Source organism: Rhinatrema bivittatum, chromosome 8, assembly GCF_901001135.1.
Source record: "Rhinatrema bivittatum chromosome 8, aRhiBiv1.1, whole genome shotgun sequence".
Taxonomy (NCBI): domain Eukaryota; kingdom Metazoa; phylum Chordata; class Amphibia; order Gymnophiona; family Rhinatrematidae; genus Rhinatrema; species Rhinatrema bivittatum.
Genome location: NC_042622.1, coordinates 43,842,950 through 43,863,550, shown reverse-complemented (window position 1 = coordinate 43,863,550; position 20,601 = coordinate 43,842,950). Strand labels below are relative to the sequence as shown.

The 20,601-nt window shown below is 44.2% G+C and overlaps 1 protein-coding gene across 1 annotated transcript in view; it reads left to right on the top strand.

Moving 5' to 3' along the window:
* LOC115097550 (protein-glutamine gamma-glutamyltransferase E-like) overlaps nt 1-16,913 on the top strand; it is a 43,256-nt gene extending 26,343 nt beyond the window's left edge. Inside the window, exons 8-12 of the mRNA XM_029613488.1 lie at nt 4,680-4,991; nt 6,441-6,598; nt 8,633-8,766; nt 11,044-11,205; nt 14,489-16,913. Coding sequence (XP_029469348.1) covers nt 4,680-4,991; nt 6,441-6,598; nt 8,633-8,766; nt 11,044-11,205; nt 14,489-14,645 — 923 coding nt within the window. The 3' untranslated portion in view covers nt 14,646-16,913. The remainder of the gene's footprint in view (nt 1-4,679; nt 4,992-6,440; nt 6,599-8,632; nt 8,767-11,043; nt 11,206-14,488) is intronic.
* The last annotated feature ends 3,688 nt before the right edge of the window (nt 16,914-20,601 follow it).

Genomic DNA, 20,601 nt, shown 5'->3' with positions numbered 1-20,601 from the left:
GAGGCTGGGGAGGTCTCCTGCTCCAGCAATTTTTTTGGGGGTGGAGGGAGGGTCGAAGAGCAGCCCCAGCTGGGCCCCGGCTCAGACCAGCCAGGTAGGCCTGGGCCCCCTGGCTGTCTTTGTGGAGTAGAAGAGAGGTTCCTGGGGCCCAGAGAGGCCCTGCAGCTTTCATAGGTGGCAGGATAAAGGCTTCAGAGAGGCCATTATTTTGTAAACAAAACAAAAATGCTCCAAACTTTTCTGATATTTTTGTAAAAGTCTAAGGGGTAGATTTTCGAAAAGTACATGGATGCACAATTTTATAACATGCGCACGCAAGGGGGGGCTATAATTTTGCAAATACAAGCGGCGATGCATCGAGGTCTTCCCCAGTTCCCTCCCAATCCTCTCCAATTAAGGAGTGAACTGGGAAGGAACTTCCCAACCCCCTACCCTAACCTCCCTTCCCCTTCCCCTATCCTACCTTCCCCCTATCCCTTTCCTAGCTACCCTTAAGTTTTGTATTTTACCTTTTGCTCCTGCAAATGGCCACCGTTCCAGGCGCCTCTAGCCCCGCCCCGCCCAGAAAACACCCCCCCCCCCCCCGGCCTGCCCCTTTCATGAAGGCCCACACGTATGCGTGTACTGGCCTTTTCACACATGACCAGGCCTTTTTTGAAAATAGGATCGGCGGATTTTACTCGCTTGGCCTTTTTAAAATCCGCCCTTAAGTTTGGTTCGTTCAGTTCAGATGTGCTATTCATTTAAAATGATTGCATTTCCCTAATATCCGCCCACCGGCAGAACTAATCAGCAAGCAGAACTTATGTGTTGTTACTTCCTCCTCTGCCAACTTCCCTCTGAAATCAAGACCACAAGGAAATAGTGGATCTCATGAGACCATGAGCCCCATGTGGTTCTGACTTCGCAGGGAAGTTGGCAGAGGAGGTAGCAGGTAAGAAGGGTTCCTACTGATGAGCTCCTGCTGACTGGAGGGAACTCACAGGGGGGGGGGGGGGGGGGGCGCGGGAGAGGAAGACAAATGACTGTATGCAGGTAACGGCTGGAAATGTAATGATTGCATGTGGAGAGGGACAGAAAATTGATGGACCAGGGAGTGAAGGCAAGATGATAATGGGGGGTGTGGGGGAGAGAGAAGGAGGAAAGGTGATTAAACTAGCAGGGGGTGGGTGGAGTGAAGGTGATTATGCCACAGGTGGGAAGCTGATTATGCCAAAGGGGTGAGAAGGGAAGGAAAGATGATTGTGCTGATGTAGGGGGGGGGAGAGAGAGACAGAAAGGGGATTATGCTGGGAGGGGGGAGGTAATTGTATCAAGTGGTGATAGGGAGAGGAAAGAAAAGTTGATTATGTTAGGGGGTGGTAGGGGGAGGAAAAAGAAGGGAAGAGAAGGTGATCATACCAGATGGTGGGGGAAGAGAAGGGAAGGGTACATTTACTGCCTCTGTGGGCAAGAAACACTTATAACTGTCTTTCTTCTTAATCGCCACCTCCCATCTCCATGCTTTCCACCTCGCTGGGATGTACACCTGGAACAGACTTCCTGAGCTGCTGCTTCATGCTTTGGCCTTCTTCAAATCCAACCTAATATCCCACCTTTTTTGAAACCGTGTTTAATTCTTAAGCCCTCCTTTTTCTAGCCACAAAATTGTTGGTTTTATTCATTTTTCTATAATAAATAAAATTCCCAAAGCCTCTTATTTGTCCTGTATGCTCGTCTTGACTATCTGGTAAGAGCCATGAATCGGGCACTGTCTCTTATCTTTATCTCTATAGTGCTGCAAAGGTCTATAACACTATAGAAATAAGTAATATGTAATATAAGTTGCTTTATTTGTAGGCTGTCTAACTCTTTGATTGGGTAAGAGTATAGTGATAGGAGTATACTACCGTCCACCTGGACAAAATGGTCAGACAGATGATGAAATGCTAAGAGAAATCAGGGAAGCAAACAAATTTGGCAGTGCAATAATAATTGGAGATTTCAATTACCCCAATATTGACTGAGTAAATGAAACATCAGGACTTGCTAGAGACATAATGTTCCTGGATGTAATAAATGATTGCTTCATGGAGCAATTGGTTCAGGAACCAACAAGAGAGGGAACTATTTTAGATTTAATTCTTAGTGGAAAGCAGGATTTGGTGAGAGAGGTAATGGTGGTGGGGCCACTTGGCAACAGTGATCATAACATGATCAAATTTAAACTAATAACTGGAAGGGGGACAATAAGTAAATCTGCAGCTCTAACACTAAACTTTCAAAAAGGAAACTTTGATAAAATGAGGAAAATAGTTAGAAAAAAACTGAAAGGTGCAGCTGCAAAGGTTAAAAGTGTTCAACAGGCTTGGACATTGTTTAAAAATACAATCCTAGAGGCGCAGTCCATATGTATTCCACGCATTAAGAAAGGTGGAAGGAAGGCAAAACGATTACCATCATCGTTAAAAGGTGAGGTGAAAGAGGCTATTTTAGCCAAAAAAATATCCTTCAAAAATTGGAAGAAGGATCCATCTGAAGAAAATAGGATAAAACATAAGCATTGTCAAGTTAAGTGTAAAACATTGAGAAGACAGGCAAAGAGAGAATTTGAAATTAAGTTGGCCATAGAGGCAAAAACTCATAATAAAAACTTTTTAAAATATATCCAAAGCAAGAAACCTGTGAGGGAGTCGGTTGGACCATTAGATGGCCGAGGGGATAAAGGGGCTCTTAGGGAAGATAAGGCCATTGCAGAAAGACTAAATGAATTCTTTGCTTCCGTGTTTACTAATGAGGATGTTGGGGAGATACCAGTTTCAGAGATGGTTTTCAGGGATGATGAGTCAGACGAACTGAACGAAATCACTGTGAACCTGGAAGATGTAGTAGGCCAGATTGACAAACTAAAGAGCAGCAAATCACCTGGACCAGATGGTATGCATCCTCACTCAATGCACAATAAAGCTCTGGAATTTGTTGCCAGAGGATGTGGTTAGTGCAGTTAGTGTAGCTGGGTTCAAAAAAGGTTTGGATAAGTTCTTGGAGGAGAAGTCCATTAATGGCTATTAATCAGTTATACTTAGGGAATAGCCACTGCTATTACTAGCGTCAGTAACATGGGTTCTTAGTGTTTGGATAATTGCCAGGTTCTTGTGGCCTGGTTTGGCCACTGTTGGAAACAGGATGCTGGGTTAGATGGATCCTTGGTCTGACCCAGCATGGAAATTTCTTATGTTGTTATTTGAAAAGTCTCACATAAATGTGGTTAAATAAGTAAATTAGTAGTGGGAGCTTTGCCCAATGAGTGCATGGGCTTGAAGTTCCGATCTCCCCAGGCAAAGAAATCTTTTTGCGTAGTGTCATGTGTCCAACCAGAGCAACGATTCACTCTGTCTCTGGTGGCTGGAAGCCATTTGGTGACCTTTGTCCAGCTGATGTCGTTTCCTTAAAGACTAAAATGAAGCTTTAAGCAATGATTTGAAAAGGGCTGGCATGTTCCAGATATGGGGGGAGGGGCCCCAATATCCTCAGGCCACTATCAGTCATGGCTTTAGGGGCAGACTCCCCAAGTTCTCGTGTCTGTTCTGCTCCTTCTGTTGGAGGGGAGACAGGGAGGAAACCAACTCTCATTCAGTCGTGAGTTGGGAACGGGGGGGAACTGCTCTTTCCATCCCGCTGTGACGTGAAGAGGCTAACATTAAAGGGCCGGTACCTGTCAACTGTACCGGAGTTTAGGACTCAATGGAGCAGGAGGAGGTAAGAGCCCCATTTCCTCCCCCCGCTCTGAGGACAGCTTGGGGAGTTTGGGGTGGTGGGGTTGGGGTTTTGCAAAAAAATTATTCGAAGGTAGCGTAATGGGAGGTGGTGGGGAGGTGGGGAATCAGTCCTGCCCAGCTCCTACAATTTTGTAAGATAATAAGGAGTGGTGGGTCCTTGCTACAATTTCGTAAGATATTGGGGGAGGGAGGGGGCGGAGGTTGGGGGGAGGATTCAGCTGCTGCTTGGCTGCTATTTCTTTTCAATATATAGTAAGCTGGTGAGTGGCAAAGGTACCCAGATAACTGTATCTAAATAAATTTGTCTAAATGTATTTGGGTATCTTTATCCAGATATCTTCTTTGCTCACAAGCTTACTCAATATTGACCTCATATATATTTAAGCAGTTACCCGGGTAAATTTTCCAGGCTGAAGATTGCCCAAACCTCAGTGGCAGACGTATGCCTGCTATCTCACAAGAAGTGCACTTTTGCCTGTGGTGAAAATAGGCAGGACGAGATGGTATTAAGGGCGGGGAAGGTAACATGTTTGCAGGGCTTTCATTTTCAAATCGCTGCATGTAGTTTACTCTGCCACAAAGCAGGTACAGACTCCATCACTACAGAAGTACCCACGGCCCCTGCAGGCTCTGAATTTTCCAATTAGCTGGGAGGGCTTTGAAGCTGCCTATTGACTTTGAGAATTACCCCCTAAATAACACCATGAAATTACTGCACATCTCTAGGTCATGGTTCAGCTACTAACGCTAGCTTTTGCAATAATCAAACCAGCAAGTTTTAGTTTGTTTTTTTAATATATTCTCTGCTATCAAGGTATTTATATTATACAGTTACTACATTTGGTGCAGTAACCGTTGTGATTGTAGAGCACAAAGAGATCAGGGGGTTGGCATTTACTAAGGCTCTTCTCTCTCTGCCAGACTCTAGTGAAGAGAGACGCGTGTATCGAAAGGCTTTGAGTATGCTGCACTCAAGTCCTGGTTTTAGGGCCATGTCGGCGGCAGCTGCCACCGCAGCGCCAGCAAAGAATCCTGAGGTCTCGGGGCAGATTAGCTGGTCTGGAAGCCCAGTAGTTGGTGATGACATCAAAGGAAGCTTGACTTTCCAGAACCTGTCTGCTGCCACCAAGAATGTGAAGGCAAGCAGGAATGTTTCTTCCATCTACTATACCAGGAGACAAGCGCAGCACATCTGGAAGGATTCTCAGTCGTTTCTTCTGTTTCCTAATGAAGGTATATTTTTAAAGAATGTAATTGCCTAATGCCTATGCTTGTCATAATGAGCTAACTTGAAGAATATGTTTATTAAAGGGAAAAGGGTCTGCTGTGCTCTTTCGAAGAAAATGTGAAAAGAAGCATAAATAGCACGTTGGGGAAATGGTGGTCAGATTCTGTGGCTAGGTTTCCCGCGCATTGGGGTAGATTTTCAAAGGGTTGCGAGCGTAAGATACGCGCGCAACCCCCAAAAACCTACCTCTGCCTCCCCCTGCGCGCACCAAGCCTAGGCTCGGTGGCATGCAGAAGCCCCAGGACGCGCGTATGTCCCGGGGTTTGCAAAAAGGGGCAGGGCATGGGCGGTCCGGGGTGGTCCGGGGGTGGGGCATGGCCTGAGCCTGCAGGCACAGTGGCCATTTGCCGCTGTGCCTGGGATCACGGGCCGGCCGTCGGCTGGCGGGTAATTTAGTCGTCGTGTGTATCTTTTTATTTCTAGCCTATGAGAAGCCATTTGTCTACCTCCCATAGTTCAATTTATGCAAATCACATTTATGCAGTGGCTGTAATATATAGTAACAATAATCTCATTCCCACTTTCATATCAATACTTTTTAAGCCACCTTGCACTTGGCTGGCATTATTTACTATAACATCCACCCAAGAGGTGCCTGCAAATGTGTTTTAGAAATGCTCAACAAGATTAGATTGGAAACTTTATTTATTTATTTATTTAGGAGTTTTTTTATATACCGAGGTATAGCAAAAAGATGCCTTCACTTTTTATAAAACCAAACTTGTGTTATTGATATATGCGTAACAAAAGGATACATTTTTGGTAACATATTCAAACTATATTAAAAGCAGAGGGTCAATATGGAAGATCTGCTAATTTATAACTAGTTATTACTACAATTTAAGGGGTCTATTTACTAACAGGTGCTAGCCAGCTAACTCACATTGTTAGTAAATAGGTCCCATTGATATTAAAATCAGCCTCTTCATGCCCACTAATAACACTAGGATTTAAAAATCCCAGATGCCCTTGTCCTAGTAGGATAACTTGTTATCCAGCTAAGAGCTTATCTGGCTATATTGGGGATGATCCCTTGGCGCATTCTGAAGTAAAGCGCAGTTATCTAAGAGGTTTATTTATCATTTTGTGTTAGCACCTGAACCCTAGCTTTAAGTCCCTATCGCACGCGATAACACCATAATGCATGCGGTAAATAGTGCAATGCACCTTAGTATGCAAATGTCACATTTGCTATGCAAGTGGGAGACATTTGAGCGGAGTTAATGGTAATGAGCAGCTCCTAACATCAAATGTGATAGAGTAGTGCACGGAAATGCACGTTGTAATGCCGGAAATAATTACACCAGGTAGATTTTAGTGTGCCTAAGTAAATCAGGCCCTAAACTGGGAACATCCATTAACTTGATCTTTCTTAATTTCATGTTATTATCCAGTGAAGGAAATTGATATCCATATAACTTATGACCAGTATAAAAATCGATTGACTAAGGATAATATGATCCAAGTGACAGTTGTATGTGAAATCGACCAAGGAGGAAATGTAATAGTGGAGAAGGTTATCACCCTGGAAAACCCTCCCATCATCATTAAGGTAAACAAAAAAGCTACTCTGGGAACGGAGTAGCATCAGGTAACAGGGGTGTGCTTTGTTTTAAAGCAACAGGGAAATAACAACAGTCATGCGTTATTTTGTTTTGCGTTGTTTCCTATCCAAAATAGAACAAAAACAGTAAAAATATCCTTTTGTTTAATTTCTGTCATTTTAGCGTATGCTAAATCATTTTAGCATGTTAAAACTTTTAATACATGCTAAAAATATTTAGTACACTCAAAAACAACAGAAATGCAATTTAAAAAAAACTAAATAGTTAAAAGTAACACAAAATGAAATGAAACACAAGTTTTTTCCATGCACACCCACCCCTGACAGATAATGGAAAGATAATGCATCAATCTCCTAAAATTTTCTGAGACATCAGCTTTGACCCAGGTTCTCATGTTACCTCCATTAAACCCCCCAACAGACTTTCAAATAAAACATCTTCTCCTGGGATGGAGTTCAGTCTCTTACTTATTCCTGCTTGGACTTTTCACACATTTTTCCACAAATGAACTTTAAATCTGAAATATGAGATCTTCCTTTGCAAAGAGGAGATATGAGCACGGTCCCCGGCTCATTTAGTCTCAATTTTCCCCCTTGCAGATGGGAGATGCAAATTCAGTCCCCTTGTTTATTTAGTATTTTCTGTTGATAAAAAAAATTGTATGAAGAAATGAAAATAGTCAGCAGACTTGTCCGGTTATGTTTGGCACTTGGTGGGACAAACACCAGGATTTAAAAATCCCAGATGCCCTTGTCCTAGTAGGATAACTTGTTATCCAGCTAAGAGCTTATCTGGCTATACTGGGGATGATCCCTTGGTGCATTCTGAAGTAAAGCGCAGTTATGTAAGAGGTTTATTTATCATTTTGTGTTTAGCACCTTAACCCTAGCTTTAAGGCCCTAACGCACATGATAACACCATAATCCAGCTGGTTCCGGGTGCTGGGGGTCAGCAGAGAAGGCCAGGCAGGCCTCTTTCCCCGCAGGCCCTGGCATCCTTTCATCAGTCCAAATGACAGAAAATCTTCACTGGTGTCAACTGTGCTGTTCATACCTCTGTCTGTGTATGTAAAACTGCCCCCAAACCTTGCCCCGAGTTACTAGTGCCCCCTCTTCAGTGGTATAAATAGTAAACTTATATGTGAGCCTCTGTAGAGACTCTCTCTCTCTCTCTCTCTCTCTCTCTCTCGGAAATTAGCCTAACCACACCCCCTTTTTATCACCGGTGCTCTTTCTGGTATATTTATAGGATTTTGTTGAATCCAGGGGTAGGTTTGCTGATCTTCAATATTATCCAATTAACGTAGCTATCGGAAAATTCTGATTATCTAAAACTACATGTTTTGAATATCTAAAACTACATGTTTAGTTTCATCACTCAACCTAATCCAGCCCCAGGATTGCCTACAAATATACACATAAAAGTGTGTGCATTGTTGACATGCAAAAATACTTTTACACGTATAGAAGGTGGGCAATAATCAAACAACCCATTTTTGTTGTTAAAACAGCGTTATACCTGCAGATATGGCTTTCATTTTTGTCCTCTTAATATTTAGATATGCTTCATCAGTTCAAAGAGTCCTTTTATTGCCATGGCTGTCTCTACACATGAATCATAAGCCCTCTCTATGGACAGAATTGACTGAAATGTAGTAGAAGAGTCTCTTACTGAGGTGCCAACACTACTGTGAAATCTCCGCCAAATCTGTCAAGCAGGAGAGCCCCCAATACATGTACTGGGAGAGAGGGGCCATCCATGACTGGCAGGAACACAAGAAGACCACAAAATGTGTCTGCATTGCGCTGTGCTAGAAGCATGCACTTCCAGCTTATTTACATAATCATAGAACTAGAATGCCAACCCTCAATCCTTGAAATCCAGCGCAAACTGTTTCATGTTCATGCCTTCCATGTTTTAATGGTATAAAAGTCATTATAGAAAAACCTTGATATCCTAGTACAATTTACTGCATTTTAATGGTCTGAAAATTCTCAAAAGGCTGTTTCCCTTGCCCACAGGCTCTAGGAGAAGCCAAAAAGGGTAAGAAACTGGAGGTGGAGATCACCCTTTCCAGCCCTCTTAATGAGCCACTGAAGGACTGTATTCTAACTGCAGAAGGCTGTGGCCTGACTGAGAAAGAAGTCAAGATGACGTAAGTTTGAAAGGAGCATATTCTTGAATCTCTTCAGGGACAGTTGAGAAAAAAATCATCCAAAAACCGTTGGATGGGTGCGCCGAGCCAATGTGTCTGAAAAGGAAATAAGCTCTTCCTATGTAAAACACGTGGGTGAGAAGACTCTCCCCCTGGAGGCCATTGTGACAATCTGCGTGATAATTGTAATAGGGACTGTAGAACGTTATTGTCTCCTCTTCCATTGCAGCAGATAGAAAACACAAGTTAGCGACATTGTGCTTCAGACATAAGTGACGCTGTTTGGCTTTGGTCATTTTTCCCACTTACCAGAGCTAGTTTGTCATTGCTCTTTGCCTCATGCATTAAAACATATTAAATCAACAGGCCAGCATTTTCTAAAAAAAAAAACACCATTCATGCCTATTTTGCCTGGGGATTTGGGCCTCGTGCAAATGATCACAAAATAAGTGCAAATGAAAGAGCTTTGGGGATCAATTTTTAAAGCAGCGCGCGGCCGTCCATGTGCGCGCAGTTCCCAGCGCATGCACATGGACTCGCCGATTTCACAACATGCGCACGCCGGCACATACATGTTATAAAATCCGATGGAAACATGCACATGTATGCCAGATTTTAAAATCCGGGCTCACGGGGGGGGGGGGGGCGGATTTTTGCTAAAATGCGCAGCAATGCAATCAGGCCTCCCCCTGTTCCCTCCCAGTCCACTTCAATTAAGGAGCGGACTGGGCGGGAGCTTCCCTACCCCCGCACCTAATCTTTCTCCTTCTTCTCCTCTCCTTCCCACCCCCATAAACCTATGACAACTAATCCCAAATTCTTTATTTCAATACTTACTGCTCCTCTGGAGCAGAAGTAATCTGCGCGCGCCGGCTGACTGCCAGCGCTCACTTCCCGGGACAGCATCGAATTGCACTGTCCTGGCCCGCTCCCCACCCCGCCCCTCCCCTCCCCACCCAGACCCTGCCCCCTGGCCAGCCCCTTTGGAGAGGCCTGGCACTTGTGTGAGTTCCGGGGTTTACGTGCGTGGTCGGGCCCGATATAAAATGCACGAGGCATGCGCAAGGCCCAGCCACGCACGAAAACGCCGATATTTGCATGCGTGGGCCTTTGAAAATGTACTTTAATGTTTGTACTTGTGTGAGGATTTTTCATTCCAGTGGCAAAATGGTGTAACATTAGGTAAAGGAAGTTTGATAAGGCAATTTTCAGAATAGCTGCGGGAGCCACCATGCTAATTTTCAAAGAGAAATCCTCCCCTGTTTCTTTTTGCTGTGGGTGAAGAGTACGGGTACTTTTACCCACAGTGAGGAGATCAGTTTTTCAGTAGCCATTTTCAATTAAGTGAACAGCTGTTTACATGTGTAAAAAAGTTTGAAAATTGCCCCGCGTATGTACAGTATTTTCTGAGGGGTAGCGGAGCAGGCTGGTGTGAGCAGCGACAACCCACGTGCATGTGGTTGTTCCCAGTAGTTCCGTGCTTGAGCCCCTCCTTTTGGTGCTAGCTGGAGGGGGCAGAGTTCAAGGGTGTCTGTTGCATATGGTCAGCTTGCCCAGGATAAGTGCTTTTTCCATTGTCATGGGGGAGCCTCTTACTGGGTCCATGTGCTTGGGGTTGGGAATTCCTGTGGCTCTGTAGGTGGAAGTGGTGGGAGCTGAGTTGCCTGTTGTGCTGAGGGTACCTGTTATGCCTGGGAGCCCTGGGAGCAAGAAAGTTTACACCAGGGGGTTTCAGTAGACTTGGGGAAGTGTTTTATGGCATAGTGGTAGTAGACTACTCATATTCCACGCATCTGTGGTGCAGTTTCCTGGCATTCATTAGATGCCGTGGGACCCAGTTTTGTGTCTCCAGTTGGTCTATCTTGTGGCTGGGCTGTGTCGATGCTTAATCTGTGACATTCTCAGAGGCAGTCAATGGGTATGGTTATAGTATTTGTGGGTTAGGTGGATGATTTCTTCACATCTTGGGAGTGGGGGGATATTTCTACAAGCAATTTGAAATTTAGTGGGGTTTCAGACCTTGTCTTAATTCATGTCACATTCCATGGCAGCAAGGTTCATCAGGGGAAGAGGTTTTTTCCCCCCAGAGAAGTGGACAATAAAGAACTTTCTGGGTTAGCCTGGGATATATCTGTCAGTTTGGGATGCACCAGAACCTGTTTATCTCCCTTTGAAGGCCAATCCTTTAACAGTATAGTCCAGGGTGGGGTGGAGAGATATATTATTGTATATTCTGGGATGAGGATGTATCTGTTTTCACCCATCTTTCCAACATAGGTGGTCTGGTGATTCTCACTCAGCCTGGAAATACTCTGGGGACAGCGCAGCAGAAGGATTGGAGAGGACATCCCGGGGGCGGCATGGAAACAGCAGCAGAGGAGCATTGCAGTCCTGGCAAAGGAGCTTCACGGGATGGTGGTCTCAGTGCCTCTGTGCAAGGTGAGTCGGGTGTTCATAGTCCCTCTGAGGAGCTTCTGGGCAAAGGTGAGGGTGGCAAGTTTCAAAGTGATAACTCAGGTGAGGACCATGGCTTTTCATCCAGCAGGCACACTAGGCCCGGTAGGAAGCAGATGCCAGGTAAGATCTCAGATTCTTCTCAGGCAGAGAGTTCAGTATCTTCCTCAGATTCTAGGGGCATCTCTGAGTCTGTGCAGTTGACTAAACAATCTGTAGCAGGTTCACAGTCTGATAAGGGTAATCTGGCCCATGTCACACTGTCTAAGCTATGAGAAAATGCACCTCAATTGATTCACAAGCATAAGTATATTGATCAAGACAGGATGCTGGGCTTAATGGACCCTTGGTCTAACCCAGTATGGCATGTTCTTATGTTCTTATGATATTTTACATCTGTTAGAGGAGTGAAGAAGAAAAATGAAGGACTCCAAGCATGGACAGGCAGATCTTCCAGAACATTCATAACTGAATTAGGTGTTTCCACTGCTTGTCAATGTTTACCATGGTCCCTTCACAATAAGAAACCTTCTCTGCACGTCAAGACAATTTTGGCTGCTCATAAGGATTATGAGGACTGGGCCTGGTTTAATTATGATGAGCAGTTTGGCGATAAAATGAAGGGGAACAGATAAATATCTTGGGATACCCAGGATAATAGTCTCTGGCTAATTCAGATGACTAATAAAGTGGAGACAAAAGGACAGGCTGTTTAAGGGGATCCCTTTCATGAAGCCACTGTATTATCTGCCCAGGTTAGTCCTTAGAGATGTGAATCGGAACCGGTTCCGATTCACATTGTTAAATTTTTTTCGTGTGGCCCGATCGCGATTTTGTTTATCGGCTGCGCCCGAGCCGATAAACAAAAAACCCATCCCGACCCTTTAAAACTGATTCCTTAGCTTCCCCCACCCTCCCGAACACCCCCAAAACTTTTTACAAGTACCTGGTGGTCCAGTGGGAGTCCGGGGAGCGATCTCCCGCTCTCGGGCCGTTGGCTGCCACTAATGAAAATGGCGCCAATGGCTCTTTGCCCTTACCATGTGACAGAGTAGCCGTGCCATTGGCCGGCCCCTGTCACATGGTAGCAGCACTGGATGGCCTGTGCCATTTTTAAAGATGGCACCGGTTGTCCATTACTCCTACCATGTAACAGGGGCCGGCCAATGGCACGGATACCCTGTCACATGGTAAGGGCAAAGGGATATCAGCACCATTTTGATTAGTGGCAGCCAACGGCTCGAGAGCGGGAGATCACTCCCGGGACTCCCACTGGACCACCAGGTACTTGTAAAAGGTTTTGGGGGGGTTGGGAGGGTGGGGGAAGCTAAGGAATCAGTTATAAAGGGTCGGGTGGGTTTAGGGGTTGTTTTGGTGTGCCGTTTTTCCCGCCCTCCCCCAAAACGATAAGAGAACCCCACAAACAATTTTGTGGGGTTTTCCTATCGGTTTCGGGGAGCCCCCGATTTCTGATGACTTTGAAAATATCGTATGATATTTTCAATCGTCAGAAGCACAAGTCACGTCCCTATTGGTCCTACTGCGATGGACAAGATGTATATTGGCAGCTCACTAGGTCCACCTGCATCTTTCTGTACTATGGACTTGAGCATGTCTGCTCAACCTGTATAGCCAGTCCCTCAGTCATAAGTGTTGCAAGCAGGGTAAAAGCGGGAATAGGGGGCAGCTGCAAAGTAGAAATGACGGTTGTTTTTACTAGGATTCCTTCTCTACCAAAATGTGGGAGATGAAGCTTTGGTTAGAATTGTAGCCCAGGTAAGTGCGGGGCTAGCTCTGTTTGAAGGGTTTTCATATTCCTCACTGTGGACTACTGAATAGGTGCAGCTAGGGAATTTGTGATGGGTCACATGGCGGTGGGATGTCATGAGATACAAGTTGGTGGTGGAGTTAGAAGTGGTTATGGAAACAGGTCCTTTTACAGGACGTCCTTTTAAGAAGATGACGTTGCCTCCTTTGGCAGCTGTCCTGAAGAAGAAACTTTGTAATAGGGTAAATATCAGTTGGTACATAATTTGTCTTATGTTCTGCTAGTGATTCTGTGCCATGAGAAGTGTTCTCAGTGTATTATCATATGGCAGTGGCATTGGTTTGTAGCTGCTTTTTATTTGTTTCCTGTGTACCCTGATAGTTTTTCTGAATTTGGTTTTCAGTTTCTTTGCAGAATTTTATTTTGATGAATATATGACGATGAGGTGTTCAGCCTCATACCTTCTTTAGGACGTTTATCATGTTCGTTCAGTGGGCCACAGTGCAGGTAGCAGGTCTGGACAATACTGTCCATTATTTGCGTAACGGACCCTGCGGTGATTCCTCTTTTCCACTCGAAGAGCAGTGTAGGATAGTAAGGGGAGGTCCATACTCTCCAGTCCCTTCCTTGGAGGGTGCTGGAATGGTCATCCTCTTTGAGAGTTTTTTTAAGCATCTTCCTACTGGGAGCCCTGGGAACACTGTGAGTTGTTTTGGAAGGTACAGAAGGTATGTAGAAATTTTCCTGAGTTGCATCTTTTGGGCCTTCTATGGGGCTCCAGCAAACCCTGCTGGGAGCCTGCGAGACAGGTTTGATTGTGATTGTTGAATTTCATTATCAAAATCTTGGTGGGAGGCAGAACCCTATCAGCTAAAGCCCCAAGTTTTATAAATAACTGGTAGTGACTCTGACTATAAATCCAGTGAGTTTAACCCTTGAATTGCCACCCTCATCTTAAATGCATGAACATTGTTTCTTTCCACTTCTTTTGCCAGATAACATTAAAGTCTGCATCCTTGGTAATAATCCTAAATTATCTCTCAAAATAATGTACTGTAAAGTACTGGGAATAGCATAGAACATAAGATGTGCCATGCTAGATCAGCCCAAGCTCCACTAAGCCCAGTACCCTGTCTTCAACGGAGGCTAACTCAAGTTGTGAGTATGAGGTGGATCCCAGAAAGTAGCCATGGATAAGTAGTAGCTTGCTACTGGCTAATAACTGCTTATGGACTTTTTCTTCAGGAACTTGTACAAACCTATTTCAAATCTCGATTTGCAAGTCTCCTTGATCATGTCTTCTGGCAACAAATGTCATAGCTTAATTGTGCACAAAGTGAAAAAGATACTTTCTTTGATTTTTTAAAATCTGCTTGTGTCCCCTTGTTTCAGTATTATTTGAAAGGCTAAATAACCATCCCCTATTTACCTGTTCTGTCCTCCTCATGGTTTTATCATCTCTTCTCAACTCCCCTCTGTTTTTTTGTATTCGTATTTCAGTGCACCATCTTTGAATGCAAGGGACAGAATACAAATCAGGTTCGAAATAACACCCTTCAAGGCAGGTGAAAGGCAGCTGCTGGTGAACTTCACGAGTGACAAACTGCAGGATGTTAAAGGATTTGCGAAAATTATCGTAACGGATCCAACGCCCTGATAATTTTGCCTTTGCACACAATTTTTGTTTTCAAAACTGAAGCAAATTATGCCTGAAAGCTCTGCATAAAAATTGTATAATTCAATGAATTACTAGCCAAAAAAATAATTCATTTCTTGACTGTTGGCTGAGAGCCTTTAATGTCTATATCTGTGCTTGCCTTGGAAATGTTATGGCATGTATGACAGTAACTTTTAAACAGCTGTGCAGGCTCACACGTGCACGCGTTCATATGTAACGTCCCCGTGTATATGCGCGCATGTTATAAAATAGCCTGACCGTGCACACAATTTGAAGTGGACCCACGCTTGTGCACACAAATCCAGCTTCTGCTGCAAAAGTGGAGGAATTTTAAAAGCCACGCGCGCCCACAACATTCCCGTTTTCTAAGTTTGCCCAGTTAAGGGATAGGGCTTCCTAACCCCCTTAGTTTAATAACCCTCCTTCCCCCCATTTATCACAAACCCTTAAAACCCCACTGATCTGTTTAGCTTTTTTTTTTGTTTATGACTTACACGTCATCCATAGCAGAAGTAAAGTTACACGCTGCGCATACCTGTGTGCATACGTATCTGCGCCCAAAATTGAAGTTGAAGTCTAGGGACGCCCACCCGCCATCCAGACCTTGCCCCGGGCTCTCCCCTGTTTTGGAACTTTTCATTTGTGCCTGTAGCCGTACGCGAGGGCCTTTTAAAATCCGCGCAGCTCTCACTGGCCCAACATATTCGCATATCTCCCTTTTCTTGGCGCTCGTCAGGCTTTTAAAAGTCACTGAATCTACTGTCAGACAGTGGTTATTTCTCACACTAGATCCTGAAATAGGATTTTCGTTTTGGGGGTACGTTTATAATAACCACCTGTCTGCATTTTGTATGAAATGCGTGCATAAGTTACACCAGTTTTCAAAGGGAAAATATGTGCATGCTTTCCTTTTGAAAAGCACCTCACCAAAGCTACTCGTATAAGATACTATATAGTCCTGCTAATTTCCTGTGCAGAATTTTCCTGAGAAAATGTCCACATGTATTTTTAGAACTGGAAAATGAGATGCATAACTGCCAACCCCCTTCTCCAACTCCGTCCCTGTGAACAGCTCTGCTCACTGCAGGTAAACTTACCCACATACGGGTTATACTTACATCAGTTTACCTGCAGGCAATTTTATAACAAGCCATTTCTGATAATTACCCTCTGTGAGTGGTGCTGCCTTATTAAATGCTACAGCTGAGGTTGTTTTGTGAGTGATTTTAATTGTTCAACAACTATAGTGAGACAGTGATCTAAATCAGCAATATGATCCAATATGATTGGAGCTCCCTGGATAGTCTTTTTTTATGTCCTTGTAGTTTCCTCCAGCTCCATGGGCTTCCAGCTTAATTGGTACTGGCCTATTACTGGGCTATGGTACCATGAGCCTTCTTACATAACTGCCCACTATTTCCCCCTCCTATTTTTTATATTTTCTCCCAAATTAATCCAGTCAGCCATTGCCTCTGGCCAATCCCCATGGACCAGGTCTCCCTCCAGAGCCTGCAGGTATGTGCCTTGAGTCTGGCCACTAGGTGTCACCATTGTATAATGGCTGGGCCACCTCCTCCTCCCCCTCCCCACAGGGGGCTGGGACTGCTGGCTCAACAGTGGTTTCGGGTTAGACTCTTTGAATCACCAAGAGACGTTCCCCTTCAGTGTCAATCCCTGCGTCTCACTCATTTGCAAATGCTTTCAGCACAGGGTCCTCAGAAGGCTGGCCTCTGCAAGGCATCCAGTATGACCAATTTTAAGTCTGAGTTGGCAAACAAGCCCAGGTCTTTAACTTTTGTGTTTATTATAAACAATGACACTATTTGTAGCACTGGACCTCCTTGTAATTAAATATGACTGCAAATAATTAAATTCTCTAAAATGGAAGGGAGAAAATAGTATTGGACTGCTTGTTCTTATACTGGGGGTTTGGGCAGGGTTAATCCGATCCTCCTGGTTGTGTCCTTTACTACTCATATCTGATTTTGCTTTTTCACATTGGGTAAAATTGACTAACTAGACTCTAGAATATTCAAGGAATGACTGGAAGCAATTGTAAGCAACTGATTTGCACTATATCTCATTTATAATTTGCTGATGATTAGGTGATGTCAAATTGATTCTAATTTTTCAGAGATATGTAAAAAAAAACATTAAAAACATCTAAATGCTAATTTAGCTTTGGTACTGTTCTGTTGGTAAGACTGTGAGATGTTATCATTAAACAGTGTATATTCTTACAAACGAGACATCTTTTCTCATATTCATTAAATTTAATAAATCAAGGGGCCAGTGTACTGAAGTTTGTTAATGCAATCACATGCATTAACACATTAATCATTATCACAAGCAGGTAACACCCATTAACAGTGTGGTTGATATGTGTGTTCTAGTTTACACATACAGTATTAACAGTGCTGTTAACCCTCCTGAACCCCCAAAAACCTTTTACAGGTACCTGGTGGTCCAGTGGGGGTCCCTGGAGCGATCTCCTGCTCCCGGGCCGTCGGCTGCCACTAATCAAAATGGTGCCGATGGCCCTTTGCCCTTACCATATGACAGGGTATCAGTGCCATTGGCCGGATCCTGTCACATGGTAGGAGCACTGGATGGCCCGCGCCATCTTGTGCTCCTACCATGTGACAGGGGCTGACCAATGGCACTGGTAGCCCCTGTGACATAGTAAGGGCAAAGGCTATCGGCGCCATTTTGATTACTGGCAGCCAATGGCCCGAGTGCAGGAGATCGCTCCCGGACCCCCGCTGGACCACCAGGGGCTATTGGCAAGTCTTGGGGGACCCTCCTGACCCCCACAAGACTTGCCAAAAGTCCAGCGGGGGTCCGGGTGCGACCTCCTGCACTCGGACCGTCGGCTGCCAGTATTCAAAATGGCGCCGATAGCCTTTGCCCTTACTATGTCACAGGGGCTACCGGTGCCATTGGTCAGCCCCTGTCACATGGTGGGAGCACAAGATGGCGCTGGCCATCCAGTGCTCCTACCATGTGACAGGGTCCGGCCAATGGCACGGATACCCTGTCAGTCACATGGTAAGGGCAAAGGGCCATCGGCACCATTTTGCTTAGTGGCAGCTGATGGCCCAGGAGCGGGAGATCACTCCAGGGACCCCCACTGGACCACCAGGTACCTGTAAAAGGTTTTTTGGGGGGTCATCTAAGTGATTAGTTTTAAAGGGTCAGGGTGGGTTTAGGGGTTATTTTTGTGTGCCGTTTTTCCCGCACTCCCCCAAAACAATAAGAGAACCTCCACCATCAATATTGTGGGGTTTTCCTATCGTTTTGGGGGAGCCCCCGATTTCTGATGATTTTGAAAATATCGTCCGATATTTTCAATCGTCTGAAGCCCGATTCACATCCCTACAAAAAAATGTAACTACACCTTGGGGTTTTTACAGTATTATCCACATACATGAATAAAGCATCTGTGATAATGCTTCATTGAATCTAATTAACAATGGCAATTAATATTTTTACATATGCTAATCGCTGATGTTAATGAACTTTATCACAGGGTCCTCCCCTTTCCCTCAAGGATTTCTGTATTTATTACATTTATTTTTGTTTTATGGTAATACTAATTAATTCAATTTTTTTTTAAACTGTATTTATTGGTATTTCAATGTAACATAACATAGCAGGCAACAATAACAACAACACACAGCACTCAAGATTACCTCCCCACCCTCCCACCCATTCCCCTCATCTATGGCGAGACACAAGATGAAGACAAAATAATAGGGTCCAGTATTTAGCATTGGGTAAAACTGAGGTAAAACATCTGGTGTGGCAACTTCTATGCAGCGGGTAAAGATGTTTACGTTCCCCCGTCTCTGATTTCTGCTTCTGGCGTCGGGCGTCATGGGTCAAGTATAGGTCCAACATGCGGGTTTCAGGTAGGCTGTAAAAGCAGCCCAAATTAAAGAGGTATTTACACACTTCTTTGGCATAGCTTTCGTAAGAAGGGCATGCTCCATAGAGCAGAGATGCACCATGCGTTTAAACCAGTGTTCATGGCTGGGGCTTTGCGAGTGTAGCCAATTTGCCAAGATTATTCGTTTCCCTACGAGACTGGCTTTCACTACAAAAAGTTTAACTGGGGCGGATAAGATTAATGGAGCCGGGGCGTCCGTTCCAAATAGCCAAAGATTAGGGTGAAGTGGCAAAGTTATTTTCAAGAAGGTTGAGCAGGCAGCACACACCTGCCTCCTTGGCATAGAGTCCAACAGGATAAACATCCTGCATGAGACTAAATACAAAATTGAATCTTATGGGTAGAAATCCCTTGTGTATCAGGGAAGACTACAGTGATAGGGGTATACTACCGTCCACCTGGTCAAGATGGTGAGATGGACAGTGAAATGCTAAGAGAAATTAGGGAAGCTAACCAAATTGGTAGTGCAGTAATAATGGGAGACTTCAATTACCCAAATATAGACTGGGTACATGTATCAATCGGGTCACGCTAGAGAGATAACGTTCCTGGATGGAATAAATGATAGCTTTATGGAGCAATTGGTTCAGGAACCGACGAGAGAGGGAGCAATTTTAGATCTAATTCTCAGTGGAGCACAGGACTTGGTGAGAGAGGTAACGGGGTGGGGCACTTGGCAATAGTGATCATAATATGATCAAATTTGATTTAATGACTGGAAAAGGAACAGTGTGCAAATCCAAGGCTCTCGTGCCTAAACTTTCAAAAGGGAAACTTTGATAAAAATGAGAAAAAATTGTTAGAAAAAAAACTGAAAGGAGCAGCTACAAAAGTAAAAATGTCCAAGAGGCGTGGTCATTGTTAAAAATACCATTCTAGAAGCACAGTCCAGATGTATTCACACATTAAGAAAGGTGGAAAGAAGGCAAAACGATTACCGGGCATGGTTAAAAGGGGAGGTGAAGAAAGCTATTTTAGCCAAAAGATCTTCATCAAAAATTGGAAGACGGATCCAACAGAAGAAAATAGGATAAAGCATAAACATTGGCAAGTTAAATGTAAGACATTGATAAGACAGGCTAAGAGAGAATTTGAAAAGAAGTTGGCTGTAGAGGCAAAAACTCACAGTAAAAACTTTTTAAAATATATCCGAAGCAGAAAGCCTGTGAGGGAGTCAGTTGGACCGTTAGATGATCGAGGGGTTAAAGGGGCACTTAGAGAAGATAAGGCCATCGCGGAAAGATTAAATGATTTCTTTGCTTCGGTGTTTACTGAGAGGATGTTGGGGATGGTACCTGTAATGGAGAAGGTTTTCATGGGTAATGATTCAGATGGACTGAATCAAATCACGGTGAACCTAGAAGATGTTGGTAGGCCTGATTGACAAACTGAAGAGTAGTAATCACCTGGACCGGATGGTATACACCCCAGAGTTCTGAAGGAACTAAAAAATGAAATTTCAGACCTATTAGTAAAAATTTGTAACTTATCATTAAAATCATCCATTGTACCTGAAGACTGGAGGATAGCAAATGTAACCCCAATATTTAAAAAGGGCTCCAGGGGCGATCCGGGAAACTACAGACCGGTTAGCCTGACTTCAGTGCCAGGAAAAATAGTGGAAAGGGTCTAAACATCAAAATCACAGAACATATAGAAAGACACGGTTTAATAGGAACAAAGTCAGCATGGCTTTACCCAGGGCAAGTCTTGCCCTCACAAATCTGCTTCACTTTTTTGAAGGAGTTAATAAACATGTGGATAAAGGTGAACCGGTAGATGTATAGTATACTTGGATTTTCAGAAGGCGTTTGACAAAGTTCCTCATGAGAGGCTTCTAGGAAAAGTAAACAAGTCATGGGATAGGTGGCGATGTCCTTTCGTGGATTGCAACTGGCTAAAGACAGGAAACAGAGAGTAGGATTAAATGGGCAATTTTTCTCAGTGGAAGGGAGTAGACAGTGGAGTGCCTCAGGGATCTGTATT